This window comes from Patagioenas fasciata, chromosome 22, assembly GCF_037038585.1.
Source record: "Patagioenas fasciata isolate bPatFas1 chromosome 22, bPatFas1.hap1, whole genome shotgun sequence".
NCBI lineage: Eukaryota > Metazoa > Chordata > Aves > Columbiformes > Columbidae > Patagioenas > Patagioenas fasciata.
This window is the reverse complement of record NC_092541.1, coordinates 5,107,866-5,127,426: the sequence shown is the minus strand read 5'-3', so window position 1 is coordinate 5,127,426 and position 19,561 is coordinate 5,107,866. Positions and strand designations below refer to the sequence as shown.

The following is a 19,561-nucleotide window of genomic DNA, read 5'->3' as shown; positions in this document are numbered from 1 at the left end:
ACCCTCTCCTCTGCTTAGCACTGCTGAGGACACAGCTGTCATGAGAAGCTTGCGACTCTTTAGTACGAGAGAGGCACTGCCATACACGAGTCCAGCAAAGGGTCACACAGATGAGTAAAGAATATTAAAGCAAAGCTCAGCTGGCTTTGAGACTTGTAAGGGGCATCAACAGCAACCAGCAAGAGTCATCAAGAGCAACACAAGCCCATACAAGAGCAGCCAAAGACTGATGGAGGAAAACGTGGGCTTGCTGCAGACTGTGGCAGCTGATTTCCTGAGGAGTGGACAGAGAACAGGTTGGGGATGGTCAATGCCTTTTCTCTCTCTCAGTATTCACCTACAAGGACTCCCAGGCTGCTGCACCCCCTGAAAGAGTTGAATGAGGGAGGGAAAACCTTCCCAGTAGTGGCTGGACATCAAATCAAGGGCTGCCTGAGAAAAGTCAACCCCTAAAAGGCAACTAATGTGCTCCAGAGCAGGGCTGCATACAGGTAGATCTAGACAGGCTCAAGGAATGGGCCCCCAGGAATGTCATGGCACTCAAGAGGGTAAATGGAAAGTTCTTCACCTTGAGAGGAAGAACCTCTTGCGTCAGTGTGGACTGGAGACTGAACTATGTTATGATCATAGAGCCCTCAAACCTCATCTAGGTAAATGTGCCCTTGGGGCTTAATCATCCTGGAGCAGGGACTCGATGGAGGAAGTGAATGAAAACACAGACCTCATGGCCAAAGAGATCAGACTGTTGTAGGGGGCTCCCCTGAATGCTCCGTGGAGGAAAAGGGTTGCGAAACACATTTCCCCACGAACTGGGAGTCATCCCTGAGTCTCATGCTATGTAACTTCTCCTGGGCTTACGCATGTCTTCTTTCCTATGCCTCAAAGGCCTCCAGAGCTTGTAGCACAACCTGGTGCCATTGGAGAGGCATGAAGCTTCCCCCAACTCTTCAGTGAGCCAGGGCTGTCAGGACCCTGCACTACTACTTGTCTGGGGATGCTCTGGCAGAGATTGGGCTCAGAAGGGCCCTGGGTATAAAAACAGCACTGATACAATTGGCCATGTGTCACATTCTTGGTGTGAGGCTAAGCCAGGAGTCCGTGCTGTCTGCAGGCCCCTGTCCCACACAGGAACAAATTCCCCTGTGGCCAGAGCTCTGAGTACTGACCTCTACCTGGCTATGAATCTCCAAGCAAGACCATTGTGTGTCCTGCAGGTCAGGGTCCAAAACACACGGCCAAACCGATGAGTGGGAGGAGTAAGGTGCAGTCCTGGTCGCACTCCTCATGTAGTGAGGAAGGACCTGACTTCACAGGTCTTGTTGAAGAATCAGGGAGTTTTTGGATGACAAAGTCCTCCCTTATGACAGCATTGGATGGAGACTCCCAGAAACTGCCACAAGAGGGGATGACTTGGCCAAAGAAACCAGCAAATATCTCAAGCAAGAGGAGCTTTCCTTAGTCAAAGGCATTTTAAACCAGCATTGCAACCCATCTGTATGTAGAGGCAATGACCAGTGACTGCTGCAGCAAGCAGGGAAGCAGTCAGGGAGGAGGGGAGATGTGACATGTTCTCAATCACAGGAGCCTTTGTGCACTAGGGAGAGGACTGCATTGGTGGGAAGAAGTGCACCTTCATTCTCTTGGAGTTCAAAATGACCTCACCAGATATCCCCAGATCCATACTCTTTGTCCACACAGACCTGTCCAGCACTCTGGGATACATCTTCTGCCTGTGCTGACATGATCTTGTTCAAAAAAAGCCTTGGGTCTCTCCTTGCAAAACTTCAAAAGAGCCCCCATGGCATAATGGTCATGTCATAAATGAGGAAATGAAATGAAACTGATGATGGAAACAAAAACACATGTGCCGCTATGTAGCGTGTTTTGCTTTGGAGGTGAGTCTACTGGAAAATTACTGCCTGTATGCAGTTTGGAGCCATTTCTTGTTTCTGTCCTCTTCCTCACTTTTCTCCTCCTCCTGTTCCTCATCCTCTTTTTCCTCTGGGATTTCTCTGGACTTACCTGTCCCTTAGTCTTGTGCTGGGTCTTGGAGATGTTTGGCTTGGGAGGGGGAAGGGAGCAGAGAGCGTACTAAGGAGAGAGGCTGGGGCTTTGCTGAGATGCCTCCTGAGCTGTGAGTGAGCTGGGGACCTCTCTTGGCTTGAGCCACATAGAAAAGCTCCTTTGAGGTTAAGGGTAGGTGGGCCCCTATGGTGGGCTAATAGGCTGTTCTTCAACTACCCGTGGAGCTTTGTTTTCCCCTGCCATCTCCCAGGTGCAGCTCCAGCCACAAGACATGTCCTGCTACAACCCGTGCCTGCCCTGCCAGCCCTGTGGCCCAACCCCACTGGCCAACAGCTGCAATGAGCCCTGTGTCCAGCAGTGCCAGGACTCCAGAGTTGTCATTGAGCCCCCAGCTGTGGTGGTGACCCTGCCCGGCCCCATCCTCAGCTCCTTCCCGCAGAACACCGCCGTGGGATCCTCCACCTCCGCTGCTGTTGGCAGCATCCTCAGCTCTCAGGGAGTGCCCATCAACTCCGGGGGCTTTGGTCTCTCTGGCTTGGGCAGCGGCATCTGCGACACGAGGAGTCGTTTTCCCTGTTAAAGCTGTTGTTGATGCCCCTGGTGAAGGAAACCAAGGACAGACAATATGGTACCGGACTGGGATGGAGCATCAGGTTGTTGCTTTAAGAGGGACTGAGCCATCCCAATACCCCTTGCAAAAGGATGGGGCCAGCCTGGACTCTCAGAAAGTCCCATGCCACCTTTCCCCTCTTCCTGTGTCTCCTGTTCCTCTTGTGTCCTTGTTCTCATGTGCTCCCCTGGGCTGTGAGCCCCACACAGCCAGCCTAGGGAGGAGCTGCTGGCCATGCTCCCTCTGTGGGGAGGGCAGATGGACACCTGGTTGAATCTCTTTCACAGCCATGGGTCACAGACTCCTGTTGCCTCCTGGTGCTCCCTGCTTTAGTGTCTCAGAACAACCTGTTTCCTTCTTTTGTCTCATTAAACTTCTGCTGCATCACAGACCATGTCTCTGTGTCATTCTTTTCCTGTAAATGCTTTCCCAAGGTGTCCAGAGAGAAGGATGATCCTCAGGGATTATTCGTGGAGGGTTGTCTTCAGGATGGTGGTGCGGTGGTTTTTGGTACAATTGTGTTGTGTCTGACTGCGATGGAATTCTCTTTCCCCATAGCAGTGTTTAGAGTGCTGTGCTTTGCAGTTGGAGCTAGAATGATTCTGATGACAGAACATCTGTGTTTTGGCTTTTGCTGAGCAGTGCTTGCACAGTAGCCAGGCTGCCTCTCCAACCACACTCCCAAAGGCCAATAAGCTGGGGTTAGGCAAGAGCCTGGGAGGGGACATAGGTAGGACATCTGCAGGACAGTTGACTCAGAGTGACCAAAGGCACATTTCATACCACATGACATTGTGCTCAGCAAGAAATGTAAGAGAAATATCAAAGAGGTATACAGTCCATTCAATATGTATCCATTCATTTTATAAAGTAAACACTGCTTTGAAGAAATTGGTTGAATATCACCTCCTGATGGAAAGCAGAGAAGAAATATTTTTGCTTTGCTTTGCTTCTGCACATGGCCTCTGCATCTCTTGCTTAAATTGCATGTGTCTCAACCTACAACTCTGTAATCTTCTTTTTTCCCTGTCTTGCTGAGGAGGTGGAAGTGATAGAGCATCTTGGTTTACAGGCTGGTGACCAGAAAAGATCACCTCACCCCAGTCTTTTTGGTTCTTAACGTGTGGTTTGAGACAATGGCAGTTTTCAATTGAGCAGGCTTTAGCTGTAGCAGTTACCAATTTACAGGCTGCTGTGCAGTGCAGGCAGTTTGCTTACTGCACTGCTTATCTTTTAATTTTGCTAAGGTTGGGAACATGTTCATAGGACCAAGTACTCTGTGCTTTGTCCTGGCATTGAGGTCCTTACAGTGCTGGGGGAGCTGTCTAGTGAAGAGGATGAGGGAATTCACCTCCCTCTTCCCAGTAGGACCCATGAGGGGTGTTTTGTTTTGCCGGATCCCAAGTCTTCGCTCACCCTTAGGTGAGGTATTCACTGCTATTAATTTACATTATTGGCTTAATGTGGTGTATGTAGAGTCTGGTGTCATGCTGGTATTAGAGGAGACAATTTTTGGGTGCAGAAACAGTGATAAATTCCCTGTGGTGGCCAATCTTTGGGTGGAATTTCTTCCACTCCACTGGGCCTTGAGCTGGGTGTGTTTAGCCAGGATTCAGTGCTATCAGTGGACCACAGTTAAGACAGCTACCCAAATCACAACACTGAATGTGTGTTCGAGCCAGGCAACCAAACTACATCTGAGAACATGATAGTTGAGGTAGAGACCAAAACCACATGTGCAAACACCATTGTTGAGATAGGGACTCAAACAGCATTTACAGTAATCACCCCAGTATTGGAAAAGAATTAGTGGACAAGGAGGTGAACGTGTCCTTATCATGATAGAGGGAACTAACACTTAAAGGGTTTACCACGTAGCAAGTGTCTAGCTTAGAGCCTTGTGTAACCTATTCTGTTAAGAAGCAGAGCCTCACTGAAGAAAGCAAACTCTGCAAAGATAGGAAGTTTTGCAGTACCCAGCAGCATCCTTGAGTGGACGAGATAACTAGAGTCTTCAGCACAGGGAGGACAATGATCCAGTTAAAACCAGTACAGAAGTGTGAGCTCCAGCCAACTCAGCATACTAGGCCAAAAGTCAGAAAGTCAACAAGCAACCTTCATCCCCAGACTCCAGCCCACAACCACCAGGAGGCACTGCACGGGTGCAACAAGGAGGAGCTGGAGGAGAAGTCTATGGAAATTATTTCTTGGAATTTATTTCAATAAGAACTGGCTTTTCAAGGAAAGGTTACTAATATGTATAGGCATTCCTGGGATTACTGTGAATATGTATCACCTCACTACATTTAAGCACTCGTCATGCCGAGATCAATTGCACAAGATTAAAGGAAAGATCCTTCTTGCATCCAGCGCTGAATAAACATACCTTCTTTATAACCTCGCAGGTTGTAAAGTTTAATAGCCTTACAGGTTGTAAAGTTTTTCCACATGTCAATCATGGATTCATGAGTGAGGAGGCAGAAGAGTCCAATCAGGAAGCCAGGAAGTCTGCAGAGAGAGCAGGGCCACAAGTCAGGAACTGGAAGGTAAGGAAGGACAACAGCGGAGATCCATTGCTAAGGACCAGGGAGTTAACAGTAGAACTGTAGGCAAGGAAACCTGAGGAAGAGGCGGTTCTGGCATTCTGGATCTCAGAGCCAGGCTGACATGGAGGGGGCATTCCCAGTGCAACAGTGGGAGATTTAAACACTGGGAAACCCGAAGCAGTAGAAAGATATTTAAACAGCCCCTAGGGAGCGCAGGTGACCAGGAGCCTTGTGAACAGGGTCAGCACACAGAGGTGTTAGAGCAGTTAGAGCAGCACTTTGACTGGAATGGCGAGTGGAAAGGGCGAGGAAGCTCTGTCAGCTCCAGACATTAATGCAGTTAATAGCTATCAGCCTCACAGGTGGAGCCTAAGTATGGTAGCCACTCAGAAGAAAGGTAAATGCCCTGCATTTGCCACAAAGGAGGCAGTGACACAGACAGTGCTGCCAAGGAACATGCAGCTGTCCAGACTTCCAGCTGCGAGGAATGCCAGAGTCTCTCAGTGGCACGGAATGGTAAGAGAGAGAAGAGCTCTGTGAGGTGCGAAAAGGTAGATGACCTGCTCAGTATGGTGGTGGAGCTAAAAGAGGAGGGAGAAAGGCTGCGAAGTATCAGGGAGGCAGAAAGAGAAATAGTCCGGTGTGATCAAGCCCTGACCTCCCTGAGACACACAAGGAATAACCCCAGGCACCAGTACAGGTTGGGGCAGACCTACTGGAAAGCAGCTCTGCAGAAATGATTTGGTCGAGAACAGCCAAGAACGCCAAAGATATCCTGGCATGCATTAAGAAGAGTGTGATCAGGAAGCCGAGAGAGGTGGATCCTCCATCTCTGCTCTGCCCTAGGGAGGCTGCATCTCCAGTCTGTGTCCAGTTCTGGGCTCCCCAGTTGAGGAAGGATAAGGAATTACTGGAGGTAGTCCAGTGGTCAGCTGCAAAGATGATTAGGTTCCTAGAGCACCTTTCTTATGAAGAGAGACTGAGAGAGCTGGGTCTCATCAGTCTGGAAAAGAGAAGCTGAGAGGGAATCTCATCAAAGTTTATAAATATCTCAAGAATGGATGTCAAGAGGATGGGACCAGACTCCTTTCAGTGATGCCCCAGTGATAGGATGAGGGGCGATGAATATGAGGAGAAACGTCTTTACTTTGAGGGTGACAGAGCCTGGAACAGGCTGCCCAGAGACATAGTGGAATCTCCTTTTCTGGAGATGTTCAAGACCCACTTGGACACATTCCTGTACAATCTGCTCTAGGTGTACCTGCTTTAGCAGGTGGGTTGGACTAGATGATCTCCAGAGGTGCCTTCCAACCCCAATCATTCTTTGATTCTCTGATTTTTAACTGTAGTCTCTGAAAATGTGTCCTGTCAAGTGTGAGAACAAGACTCCCAGCACTGCTCTATCACCAACATCCTGGACTATATGAGCAGGACTGTAGCCAGGGGATCAGTGGGACAGATGGTCCCACTCTGCTGATGCTCAGCTGATGACATCTAGAACACTTTGTGGAGTTTAGGGCTCTAATGCAAGAAAAACTCTTCTACAATAAGGGAAGAAGGAGAATCTATGGAACAACAGGCCTGACAGTCTGACCTCGGATCCAGGAAGGATTGGAGTATATCATCCTGAGTGACGTGACATGACATGTACAGGACAATCACATGATCAGCCCTGTCAGCGTGGCTTTATGAAAGGCAGGTCACGCTTGACTAGCCTGAACTCCTTCTACAACAAGATGACCCATTTAGTGCATTGGAGAAAGGCTGTGGATGTTGTTTAGCTGCACTTAGTAAAGCCTTTTCCAGCATTTTGCTGGAAAAGCTGCTTGCACATGGCTCAGACGGGCACACTCTACACTGGGGTAAAAAACTGGGTGAATGGCCAGACCAAAAGAGTTTTGGTGAACGGAGTCAAATCGAGTTGGTGGCTGGTCATAAGTGATGCTCCCCAGGATTCAGTTTTGGGGCCAGTTGGGTTTAACCTCTTCATAAATGATCTGGAGGAGAGGATCAAGTGCATCCTCAGAAAGTTTGCAGATGACACGAAGTTGAGTGGGGCTGTTGATCTACTTGAGAACAGAAAGTCTTTACAGAGGTATATGGACTGGATGGATTGTTGGGCTGAGGCTAATTGTCTGAGGTTCAACAAGACCAAGCGCCGGTCCTGCAGCAACCTCATGCAATGCTACAGTCTTGGGAAACAGTGGCTGGAAAGCTGACTGGCAGAAAAGGACGTAGGGTGTTAGAAAATAGCTGCCCAGTGTGTGACAAATGGGAAAGAAGACCACCAGCATCCTGGCTTGTATCAGCACTGGTGTGGCCAGCAGGACCAGGGTACTGATTGTGTCCCTGGATTGGGAACTGGTGAGACCACCTCTCAAATCCTCAGGTCAATTTGGGGCCCTCAAGCCAAGAAAGGCCTTGAGGTGTTGGAGCGAGTTGAGAAAAGGGAATGGAGTGAGTGAGGGGCTGGAGCACAAGTGTGATGGGAGCGGCTGAGGGACCTGGGGGGTTCAGCTGGAGAACAGGAGCTGAGGGGAGACATTGCTCTCTGCAACTGCCTGAAAGGAAGTTGTAGCATGGAGGTTGTTGCTCTCTTCTTCTAAGCAGCAAGTAATAGGACAAGAAGATATGGCCTCAGGTTTCCCCAGCTGAGGTTTATATTGGAAATTAGGAAAAATTTATTCACAGGACAGGTTACCAAGCATTGGAACAGGCTGCCCAGGGAAGTGGTTGAGTAGCCATCCCTGTAGGTGTTTGAAAGACATGTAGCTGTGGTGCTTAGGGACATGGTTTAGCGCAACTAATGACCCAGTGATTTTAAAGGCCTTTTCCAGCCTGGTGATTCGATGAAAGAACTTGACCGACAGGACTAAACTAAACACAGGGGGACCAGGATGGAGCAGAGTCCAATTTATGTGGCTTGGGAGAAGAGTTTGAGGGAACAAGGCTTTCTGAGCGTGGTTTAGGGAAGGCTTTTATAGGAGAGCTAAATACATCTCCTGAGTAGCTATGGTCATTGAACTGCATTGGATAATTCTATCTAGCCAAAGATAGGAAGTGAACTTTATAAAGGAGAGGACAACCTAAAGCATGACTAAGCATACCCAAAGCAAACCTCTGTTAACAGTCAGTGCAAAACCATCCCCAACAACCCCCTCCTAAATCCCAAGAAACATGTGTCTCCTGGAATCCTATGGAGAGAATCTGCAGGGGAAAGAATGACACAGAGAAATGGGCTCAGGTGCAGCAGCACTTTAATGATTCAAAAGATGGAAACAAGGTCACTGTGAGTGGAGAGAGAACCAGGGGTAGATGAGAGTCTGTGCCTCATGGCTGTGATGCACATCCCACTAGGGGTCTATTTGCTGGAGTCACAAAGGGAGCAGGGTCAGCAGGTCCTCCCTAGGCTGGCTGTGTGGGGCTCTCAGCTCAGGGTAGCACAAGAGAACAAGGACACGAGAGGAACAGGAGACACTGAAAGAGGGAAAAGGCGGCATGGGTCATGCTTTCTGAGAGCCCAGGCTGGCCCTGTTCTCTTGCAAGGGGTGCTGGGATTGCTCAGCCCATCTGAAACCAACAACCCGATGCTCTTTCCCCAGTTCAGTATCATCCTGTGTGTCCGTGGGGGCCTTCCCCAGGGCCATCGACAGCAGCTTTAACAGGGGAAACACCTCCTCCTTGTGCCGCAGATGCCGCTGCCCAAGCCAGAGAGACCAAAGCCCCCGGAGCTGATGGGCACTCCCTGAGAGCTGAGGATGCTGCCAACAGCAGCAGAGGTGGAGGATCCCACGGCGGTGTTCTGCGGGAAGGAGCTGAGGATGGGGCCAGGCAGGGTCACCACCACAGGGGAGGGCTGGATGTAAACGTGGGAGTCCTGGCACTGCAGGACACAGGGCTCATTGCAGCTGTTGGCCAGCGGGGTTGGGCCAGAGGACTGGCAGGGCAGGCACTGGTTGTAGCAGGACATGTCTTGTGGCTGGAGCTGCGCCTGGGAAAGAGAGAGAGCAGGGGGAAACAAAATGAAGAGGTGCATGAGGAGCAGCCTGTCTCTGCACTACAAGGGAGACAAGCCACGGCAAGATGGAGGTGAGAGCTGGAGGCTGTGTAGGTGCCCCACAGATTTCTTGCTCCATTCAGCCCAGAACTCTCTGCCTAGAGAAACGGAGTCCAGGGTAATCCTTGCATAGCCTATCACTTCATCAAAGTCCCAGCGCCTCGTCATGCAACATTGTCTGACCCCTTTTGTCACCCCAAAGAAGAATACCATGGACCAGCATAAGACAAAGGAGCAGGAATGGGCTGAGAAAATTAGAAGCAGAAGAGGAGGAGGAGCGAAAGGAGAAAGAGCTTCAGACTCACCTTGTTCCAAAGGAGATGGAGATGAGAGGAGTGAATGAGAGAGTGAGGAAAAGGATCTGCTTTTATACTGCTCCTGCATTGCCCCAGGCCCACAATCACTGCACGTGGGCAGTAATTTTCCAACAGACTCACCTCCAAAGCAAAATATCCTACCTAATGGCACAGGTTCAGGTTTGTTTCTGTCAATGCCGCCATTTCATTTCCTCATTTCTGGCATGGCCACTAGGTCTCAGTGACTCCTTTCAAGTATCCAGATGAAAAACCTGAGGATTTCCCTGGTAGGACCACTTCATGAGTGCTGGAGGATCTGTGCAGGTAGAGGGCATGGATCTAGGGAAATCGGATTAATTTGCACCAAGGTGCACATAAGTTCTCACAAATATAGTCCTCTCCTCTTTCCGTCTATTTGTTTGGCAGTGTTGTCCCCTCTCAAGGTAATCTCTGAGGGTTCTCAACCAGTGGCTTCAGTAGGCTTACGGAATGAGAATGTTGCGCTCCCCATGTTTCCTCAACAATCCACACGGAGTCACGTACCACCTGACTACATGAGGGATGTGTTCGGGTTTGGGAGAACACCTTGTTCCTCCCATTCTCCTCACGTCATGGTGCACTTTGGCTATACGCTCTAGACACTGACCAGCAGGAGACACTTTTCCAAAGCACAAAGACTGTGCTGTGAGCCCCCTGAACTGTGGCAGTGCCAGAGGGAAGGTCATGCTGAAGGCAATGGCCATTGGTGCTGCCTGCAGCTGTGCACTGATGTACAGCCCAGTGCTTGGAGATGAATTTCCTAGGTCAGGGATGGAGCTGCCCTGGCAGGGAATTCAGCCCTCCATGAGTCATGGATGAACAGACAGCACACACTCCAGACTTGACCAAAATCCTGACGCACAGCCAATCTAAAATAAGAGTGTGACTTGTCATGGGTGGAATAGAGTCTACCCCACGAGGCTTGTCTGCTGAAGGCACTCCCTGGGCGTTCTGGGATGTGTCACAGCTATCTCTGTGTCTGCAGGGCAGGGAAGTGAATTGCCTGTTTGATGTGGTCTGAGAGCTGGTTTTGTACCCCGGGCACTTCTGGGCACATCCCCGCCCTGGGCATCCTCAGGGACATGGCACTGCAGGATCCTGAGAGTTCTATTATGTTGGGGAAATTAAGGAAGTGTCCTTGCTTCTTTCATGGTGCTGGGTTTTTATCCAGTCCGAGGAGGCATTTGAGCTATAGGAAAGGATGTGAAGTTAAGCCCTAACGCCCAGGAGAAGGCCAGATGTTCTGAGCCATTTTGCTTCTCACAACTGCCACCATGGCATCCTCCCCACCATCTGACACATGAGGCTGAAGTCAGCGTACCTGAAATCCAGGGACTCTACTCTGCTACTCACTTTCCTCCCTGTCATCAGGTCTTGAACACTCAGTTTCTTCAGTGTGATAGCTATGACCATCCTTAATTCCAATATTCCCAACCAATTCTTCCCTCCTAGGGGCAGCTGTGCATCACCCGTCCTTTCATCATGATGGAATCAAGGGATATTGAGGTTGGAATGAACTTCAGTAGATCTTCTAGTCCAACCATCCCCACTGAAAGCACAGTCAGCCTTTGGAGGATGCTCAGGGCCAAGTCCTGTCAAGCTCTGAATACCTACAAGGATACAGAAGCCATAAACTGTTTGTGACAACACCAGACGGTGCATGACCACACTCACACTAGCAAAGTATTTTCTGACGTTTCTCTGGAATTTCCCATATTGCAATCGGGGCCTATTACCACTTTTTCTTTCACTGGAGCAGGACTCAGGAGACTCTGTTTCTTTGTTCAGGAGCTGGATGTTTAGATAGCAAATCCTGTAAGTAAATACCAATGCCAAGAACCCTTGGAGTACCTCTGCCTTTCCTATAACCCCTGCCCCCACTGAAGCAGCCTTTGCACCAACCTCCCTTTTGTTGTTGAATATCCAGTGAAAGACCTTCTTCTTACATTCCGCATTATCTGTCTGGTTCAATGCCATGTGGACATTGAAATGCACATTCAGACAACCTCGCAAATGTTGTCCCCAGAGCAAAGAGCATCAAAGGGAAGACAGAAGAAATCGTTGGCACAGACTGTCTACCAGCAGATACAATGGCCACTGAGTGTTGGATCAAGCACAGGGAGAGGGAGGAGAGAGATGTGAGTTGAATGTCCTTAGTGAAGTGGAGTTGTTGGTTCCTCTGCAGACATGTGCAGCACAGGCCAGAGCTGGGCCTCTTCCTGCAAAGGGAGTTGCAAACAATTTGCCAGCTCAAGACAACATCCCCTGCCAGCAATGGACCCCTGCAGAACTTAGGAGGCATCCTGCACTGACAAGACACTGCCGAGGATATACTCGAACCGGAATCCCACCACATGAAAGGACTTGTGTGGTAGAATAAGCATGTCAGAAATGAGGAAGTTAAATGGCATCATTGATGAAAACTCAAACGCAACCAGTTCAGTTAGGTAGAATATTTTGCTTTGGAGGTGAGTCTGTTGGAAAATTACTGCCATATGCAGTGACTGTGGGCCTAAGGGGGTGCAGAAGCAGTATAAAAGTGGGTCCTTCTCCTCACTCTCTCATCCATTTCTCTTGCCTCCATCTCCTTGGGAACAAGGTGAGTCTAAAGCTCTTTCTTCTCCTCCCTGTCCTCCCTCCTGGATTTCAACGCACACTCTCTGTCCTATGCTGTGTCATGGGACTACTTATCACAGGAGAGGTATAGGAGCAGAAAATGGAACACAGAAATGGGATAGGGTTTGGACAAGCTGAGCTATCATCTAGGTGGTGAACTCCCTAGGCTTAGTTGCCCTTAGAAGGGATCTTTTGGGTTGAGGGCAAGGTGAAAACTGTGAACCTCACCTCTGCAACGCTTCCACCTCCCATCTCAAGTTTACGTGTCCATTTGTCCTACAGTGGGTCCAAGAACGGATTATCATGGCAGAGGGAAAGGCTGAGAAGGTGTGACATGGAGAGAGGCTGTGCTTAGTTAGGTGTCTCCTGGGCTGTGGGCTAGGAAGGGATCTCCCTGGGCTTGGTCGCTACTGACAGGATTCTTTTGGGCTAAAAAGGAAGGTGAATCCGATAGACCTCCCTACACAGCCTCCAGCTCTGTTCTCCAGCTTGTGGTTCCCAATGTTTTGGGGTGACAAGCTGCTCTTCATCATCCCTTGTGATTTTTTTCCCCTGCCTCCTCTCACAGGTGCAGCTCCAGCCACAAGACATGTCCTGCTACAACCCGTGCCTGCCCTGCCAGTCCTCTGGCCCAACCCCACTGGCCAACAGCTGCAATGAGCCCTGTGTCCTGCAGTGCCAGGACTCCCACGTTTACATCCAGCCCTCCCCCGTGGTGGTGACCCTGCCTGGCCCCATCCTCAGTTCCTTCCCGCAGAACACCGCCGTGGGATCCTCCACCTCCGCTGCTGTTGGCAGCATCCTCAGCTCTCAGGGAGTGCCCATCAGCTCCGGGGGCTTTGGTCTCTCTGGCTTGGGCAGCGGCATCTGTGGCACGAGGAGGTGTTTCCCGTGTTAAAGCTGCTGGTGATGGCCCTGGGGAAGGCCCCCAGGGACACACAAGATGATACTCGACTGGAGACAGAACATCAGGTTGTTGCTTTCAGAGAGGCTGGAGCAACTCCAGCACCCTTTGCAAAAGGATGGGGCCAGCCTGGGCTCTCAGAAAGCATGGGCCATGCCACCTTTCCCCTCTTCCTGTGTCTTCTGTTCCTCTTGTGTTCTTGTTCTCTTGTGCTTCCCTGGGCTGTGTCCCACAAAGCTAGCCTGGGGAGGACCTGCTGGCCCTGCTCCCTCAGTGGGGCAGACAAATAAATATCTGGCAGGGTCTCCACCACAGCCTTGGGTCACAGACTCCTGTCTGCCCTTGGTGTTCATTGCACTGGGGTCTCCACTTGGATCAACCTAATTTTCTTCTTTTGCCCCATTAAAGTTCTGCTGCATCCCAGCTCATGCCTGTGTGTCTTCCTTTCCCCTGCAGATGCTCTCACATGATGCCCAGGGTCAGACCTGGTCCTCAGGTGTGGTTCTGGGAAGGGGTTGTTGAAAATGGTTTTGCAGTGACTGTTAACACAGGCTTGCTGTGAGTGTGCTTAACCTTACTTGGGGTGACCCTCTGCTTTCTAAACTTCACCACCCTTCTGGGGTTTGATAGAATTGTATGACATAGTTCAGTGTCCATTGCTTCTGTAGAATGATTTTATACCTCCCACCAAAACATTCCTTACTCCACGTTCAGTGAGCCTTGTTCCCTCAGCCTCTGCTCTTCAGAGCATTGCTCCAGCCTTCACACCATCCTGGCTCCGCAGCTTGTACCACTTGGTCAAGGTCTTTCTTGCATGAGAGATGTCATCTGATGAGTGCTAAGCAGACTGGGAGGTTAGGTTTTTAGAAGGAACTTCGAGTAACATGATGTACTGACAGATATCCATGCCCACAGCAGGAAGGTTGTGTCACAGAGGCATCCCAAAAATAAGTTTAGTCAGGCAATTAGCTCCAAACAGATTTTATTCTAACCAGAACTGTTTGCAGAACAACAACAACAAATGGGGCTCATCCAAAATTTTCCAGCACTCCCACAACATCATAAAACTGCTTTGAATACCAGTTAGGAATTGATTACTACACAGCAGACTCTAACTCAAGGATGTCAGATCCCAATACTTTAGAGTGATAACTCAAAATGTGCATCTTCCCAATCCATTAGAAAGTGAGGACTCTCAAGAGTATCCAGATTGTTTTCCAGTTTGTAGAGGTGTCTCAGTCCCCAAGGAATGTTCCTTAGATGGCCAGTCTAAGGAGGAGAGTCTTCGCACACCCACTGCTCCTTTTTCTACTTAATGAAAACAAAAGCAGCTACAGAACATCATGGACATCTGCAAGAAAAGGCCAAGTTTACACTTTACTGGCAAGAACCAAATTTATTCTGGCAAAATAATGCCTTCAAGGCTGGCATGAAGTGACTAGAGACTGTAAAAAATATCTACAGCGAAACAAAACAAAGGCCTGTCTGAGGTTAGTGCAAGGGTACAAAGAGAAGCAGAGAAGGGCAGAATCACCTCCCTCTGGCCTCACTTTTTTTTTTTCAGCCCAATGTACAATTGACTTTCTGGGCTGTGAGCAGATTCCTTGCTGATGTCCAGGTTTTCATCCACTAGTACCCCCAATTCCTTCTCCACAGGGCTACAATGAATCCTTTCATCCCCCAGCCTGCATTGATACCAGGGGCTGGCCCACCCCATTTGCAGAACCTTGCAATGGGCCTTATTAAACCTCATGAGTTTCACATGGACCCACTTGTCAAGCTTCCAAAGTTGATCCCTTTTTATGCTTCAGCACTGCTGAGACCACAGCTGCCATGACGAGTGTCCAGTTCATGGCTCCCCAGTATGAGACACGCACAGCCATACTGGTAAGAGTCCAGCAAGGAGCCACAGAGCCCATGAAGTGACTGGAGCCCCCGAGGCAGGAGGAACTGTGAGAGGTGGGGTTGTTCACCCTGGAGGAGAGAGAAGTCCCCAGGACATGCTTCCTAGCAATAGGTAAAAGAGCTGATGGGAAGGAGTCAAGAACATAGAGCCAGACACTCCTGAGTCATAGCCAGTGGATGGATGAGAGGTCATGAGCACCTCTTGTAATACAGGAAATTCCACAGAAACATCAGAAAATACTTTGTTAGTGTGAGGGTGGTCAAGCACCGTCTGGGTTTGCCACAGACAGGTTATGGCTTCTGCATCCTTGTAGATATTCAGAGCTTGACAGGACTTGTACCTGAGCATCCTCCAAAGGCTGATTCTGCTTTGACCAGGACTGGTAGGACTAAGTGATCTCCTGAGGCCCTTTCTAATGTCAAGGATCCTGTGAGTCTGTCATGGGGAAAGGATGGGTGATGCACAGCTGCCCTTAAGGGGGAAGGAGTGATCAGGAACATTGGAATCAAGGGAAACCTTGATTTTCAGAGTGGGGAAACACTGGAGTTCACAACTTGATGGCAGGGAGGAAAGTAAGTAGCAGAATAGACCCCTTGGACTTGAGATATACTGACTTCAGCCTAGTTAGGCAGCTGGTAGGGAGGATGCCATGGTGGCAACTCTGAAGCACAAAAGAGCTCAGAAAAGCTGGCAGCACCTTAGGGACCTCGTGGTCCAAGAGCAAGAAGTGTTCAGCCACTTATTCAGGAAAACAAGCAGACACCTCAGCAGACTGGCTTTGGCTAAGTGGGTTAGTGTGCTGATTTGACTGAAAATGAGTTAACTTTCTTCATGCAGTTAGAAAACTTTCTTCTTCATAGGTAGCACAGTCATTACTTGGACTTGGTTTCAGAAAAAGAGATAACATCCCAGCACAGAGTTAATGTTTTTAATTGCTCTGGTCTGTGAGCAAAGGACATTTTGAGCACTCTGGCCATGGGTGTGAGGCAGCGAGGAAGGGGGGATGGATGGGGCAGAGCTTGACTGACATCCAGACTGTACACTAAGAGTATTTGAGCCCATTAGTGTCAGGCTTCATACTCAAGGAGTCAGGACCTTCTGGCTTCTCTCTCTCTCTTCCTTACCCTGGGGCACAGCCAGGGCAGTTTGCTTCAGGAAGTTTAGTTCAGCATTTTGCTGTTTTGCAGAGGCCTCTGAGCCTTTCTGGCATTTTCCTCTTTCTCCTCTCTTTGGGATCAGCTGTTGGGACCGAGTTGCTTCCTGGGCCTGGCTGCTCAGTGTGCAAGGAATTCATTGAGGAATTGCGCTGATTATCTTTTATTTCTATTTTATATATAAATTTTCTAGTAGCATATTAGTATTGTATAATTTTATTATATTGTGTTTTTCTCAGTCCAAGTTTTTCCCTTCTCTTTCGATTTTCTCCCTTACTGGAGTGTAGGGGAAAGGGGGTGAGTGAGCAGCTATCATTGTGTTGAAGCTTGGGATAAACCATGACAGGTAGTCAAGAAGATGCACCACAATCAAAAGGCAAAATTCCAGAGGTGGAAGGAGGCAAAAGCTGCTAAGGAGGAATGTGGAAATAATTCCTACGTATGTTGGGCCACTGCTAGAAAAACCAAAGTTCAGCATGCTTGGAGTCTTGCAAGGGGCACCAAGAGCCCCTTAGTAGGAGTAATTACATTTATACAGCCCTAAAATTCCATTTGGCCCTTTGTAAGGTAACTGCAAGGCTGATGTGGACCCTGGTGAAAATGAGTTGGACACCCTGATCTAAAACCATCTAGAGGACAGGGCCACCGGAGGCTCCTGGCATTCAAGCAGGACGAAAAGCAAGTCCTGCATCTAAAGAATAAGAATGTCGTGCATCAGTATGGACTGCGGACTGAACTGTGATCTTAGAGGCCTCAAACCTCCTTAGGGTAGGTGTGCCTTTGGGGCTTGATCATCTCTGAGCAGAGACTCAGTGGTGGAAGGGAATGGAAGCAAAGGTTTCATATTCATGACCAGAGACCAGGCTGTGGTAGGGGACTTCCCTGAATGCTCCATGGAGGGAAAGAAAGGGTTGCAAAATGGATGTCCCACCAGCTGGGACTCATTCCTGGGTCTCACACTATATCTTGTCCTGAGCTTCCCAAGACCTTCTCAGCTTGGAGCACATCCCAATACCATTGGAGAGGCATGAAGCTTCCCTCATCCCCTCAGTGAGCGAGGGCTGCCAGGACTCTGCAGTTCAACATGCCAGGGATGCCCAGGGAGGGGACGGGATCAGAAGGGACCTGGGTAGAAAAACAGCTCTGAGAAAACTTCAGAGGCAATGCACTTCCCTGCCCTGCAGACATGGAGTCAGCTGGGGTACATCCCAAGAGGCCATGGGAGTGCCTTCAGCAGGCAAGCTACCTGGGATCGACTCTCCCTACCCATGGTGAGTCACACTCTAACTTTGGATTGGCCGTGTGTTAGGATTTTTGGTGTGAGTCCAAACCAGGAGTGCATGCTGTCTACAGTCCTGTATCCCACATAGGGATAAATTCCCCTGAGGCCAGGGCAGCTCCATCCCAGCCCCAGGAAAACCAGCTCTGATCACTGGGCTGGACCCGAGTACACAGCTCCTGGAAGCCCTAATGGCCTTTGGTCTCAGTGTGACATTCTTGCCGGCACTCCCACAGCTCAAGGGGCTCAAAGGGTGGTCAGAGTGTTTGGAAAAGTGGCCAGATCATTGTGTCTCTAGCTGGTCAGGTCCAAAGTGTGCAGCCAAAGTGCATTGTTGTGTGAGGAGAGTGGGAGGAATAAGGCATTGTCCTGAGCCCCAAAACAACCCTTTTTTGTGTGGAAGAAGCCTGCTCAACAGGGCTCCAGCTGAAGCAAGTTTTCAGCCAGTATTGCTGTTTTCTTCCATGGGAAATCCTCGCATTTCTCATACGGTGTTTGAAATGAGCAGCCATGGCCTAGGTGGCATGGCAGAAATGAGGAAATGAAATGGGAGCGTTGACAGAAACCAAAACACAACCTATGTCAGTAATTAAGATATTTTGCTTTGGAAGTGAGTCGATTGGAAAATTACTGCCTGCGTGCAGTGATTGTGGGCCTGGGGCGGTGCAGGAGCAGTATAAAAGTGGGTCCTTCTCCTCACTCTCTCATCCACTCCTCTCACCTCCATCTCCTTGGGACTGAGGTGAGTTGGACAACCATTCTCTTCCTCTGCCTCCTCCTCCTCTAGGATTTCTCAGGGAGTAACTGCCTCTATGTCCCATGCAGGGTCCATGCTACTTGCCATGGGAGCGGGAAGGGGGCAGAACGTGTGACAAGGAGAGACTCTGGGGTTTGGCTGAAGTGTCTCCTGAGCTGTGGGCTAGGTGGGGATCTCCCTGGTCACTCTTGGCAGGGGTCTTCTGAGGAAAAAGCCTGTGGGTCACCTACACAGCCTCCAACTCTCATCTCCAGTTTGTTCCATGGCTCTCTCATGGTTGGGAGAAAGGCTGATACTATGCAATCCCTCATGCTGTGCCTCCCCCTGTCCTGTCTTTCAGGTGCAACTCCAGCCACAAGACATGTCCTGCTACAACCCGTGCCTGCCCTGCCAGCCCTGTGGCCCAACCCCGCTGGCCAACAGCTGCAATGAGCCCTGTGTCCAGCAGTGCCAGGACTCCAGAGTCTTCATCCAGCCCTCCCCCGTGGTGGTAACCCTGCCCGGCCCCATCCTCAGCTCCTTCCCGCAGAACACCGCCGTGGGATCCTCCACCTCCGCTGCTGTTGGCAGCATCCTCAGCTCTCAGGGAGTGCCCATCAACTCCGGGGGCTTTGGTCTCTCTGGCTTTGGCAGTGGCATTTGTGGCACGAGGAGGCGTTTCCCCTGCTAAAGCTGCTGGTGATGGCCCTGGGGATGGCCTCCAAGGACAGACAATATGGTACAGGACGGGAGATGGAGCATCAGGTTTTTGGTTTCAGAGGGGCTGAGCAACTCCAGCACCCCTTGCAAAAGGATGGGGCCAGCCTGGGCTCTCAGAAAGCACTGCTCATGCTGCCTTTCCCCTCTTTCAGTGTCTCCTGTTCCTCTCGTGTCCTTGTTCTCTTGTGCTACCCTGGGCTGTGAGCCTCACAAAGCCAGCTTAGGGAGGACTTACTGGCCCTGCTCCCTCTGTGGGGAAGACAGATAGACACCTGGTTGAATCTCTTCCACAGACTTGGTTCACACATGCCTGTCTACCCATTGTGGTCCCTGTACTGGGGATTCCACTCAGAGCTACCTTATTTTCTATTGGATTCATTAAAGCTCTTCCGCATCCCAGTCTGTGCCTTTGTCTCATCCTTTCCCCTGCATATGCTCTCCCAAGATTCCCACGGAGAGAGATGTTGCTCACAGCTGGTTCTGGGATTGGGTTGTTGGGGAAGGTTGTGCACTGACTGTAAACTACTTTGGTATCAACTACACTTAGGTATGAATAAGTTGCAGCCTCTGGTTTCTAAACGTCTCTGACCATGTGGGGTATACTGGGGTAGAACAACACAAGTTAGTTCAGTCACTACCATCACTTTGTTGAATACGCCTTTTCTTTTTCCTT

General features: G+C 49.8%; 2 protein-coding genes across 3 annotated transcripts; one reads left to right on the top strand and one right to left on the bottom strand.

The window, feature by feature from the left end:
* Positions 1–8,839: 8,839 nt before the first annotated feature.
* LOC136112024 (feather keratin 1-like) lies at positions 8,840–9,622 on the bottom strand. The gene is made up of 2 exons (XM_065856507.2): positions 9,544–9,622; positions 8,840–9,153 (listed from the first exon to the last, which is right to left on the bottom strand). Exons 1-2 carry the CDS (start codon positions 9,620–9,622, stop codon positions 8,840–8,842), a joined length of 393 nt encoding a protein of 130 aa, XP_065712579.2.
* Positions 9,623–12,099: 2,477 nt separating this feature from the next.
* Positions 12,100–18,859, top strand: LOC136111711 (feather keratin 1-like). Of its 2 annotated transcripts, XM_071798183.1 has the most exons (2): positions 12,100–12,172; positions 18,549–18,859. In XM_071798183.1, exon 2 carries the CDS (start codon positions 18,551–18,553, stop codon positions 18,857–18,859), a length of 309 nt encoding a protein of 102 aa, XP_071654284.1. In that variant the 5' UTR covers positions 12,100–12,172; positions 18,549–18,550. The 2 variants fall into 2 exon arrangements, with proteins under 2 accessions (XP_071654284.1, XP_065712130.2); XM_065856058.2 differs by lacking the exon at positions 12,100–12,172 and having other exon boundaries at positions 18,551–18,859.
* Positions 18,860–19,561: the final 702 nt, after the last annotated feature.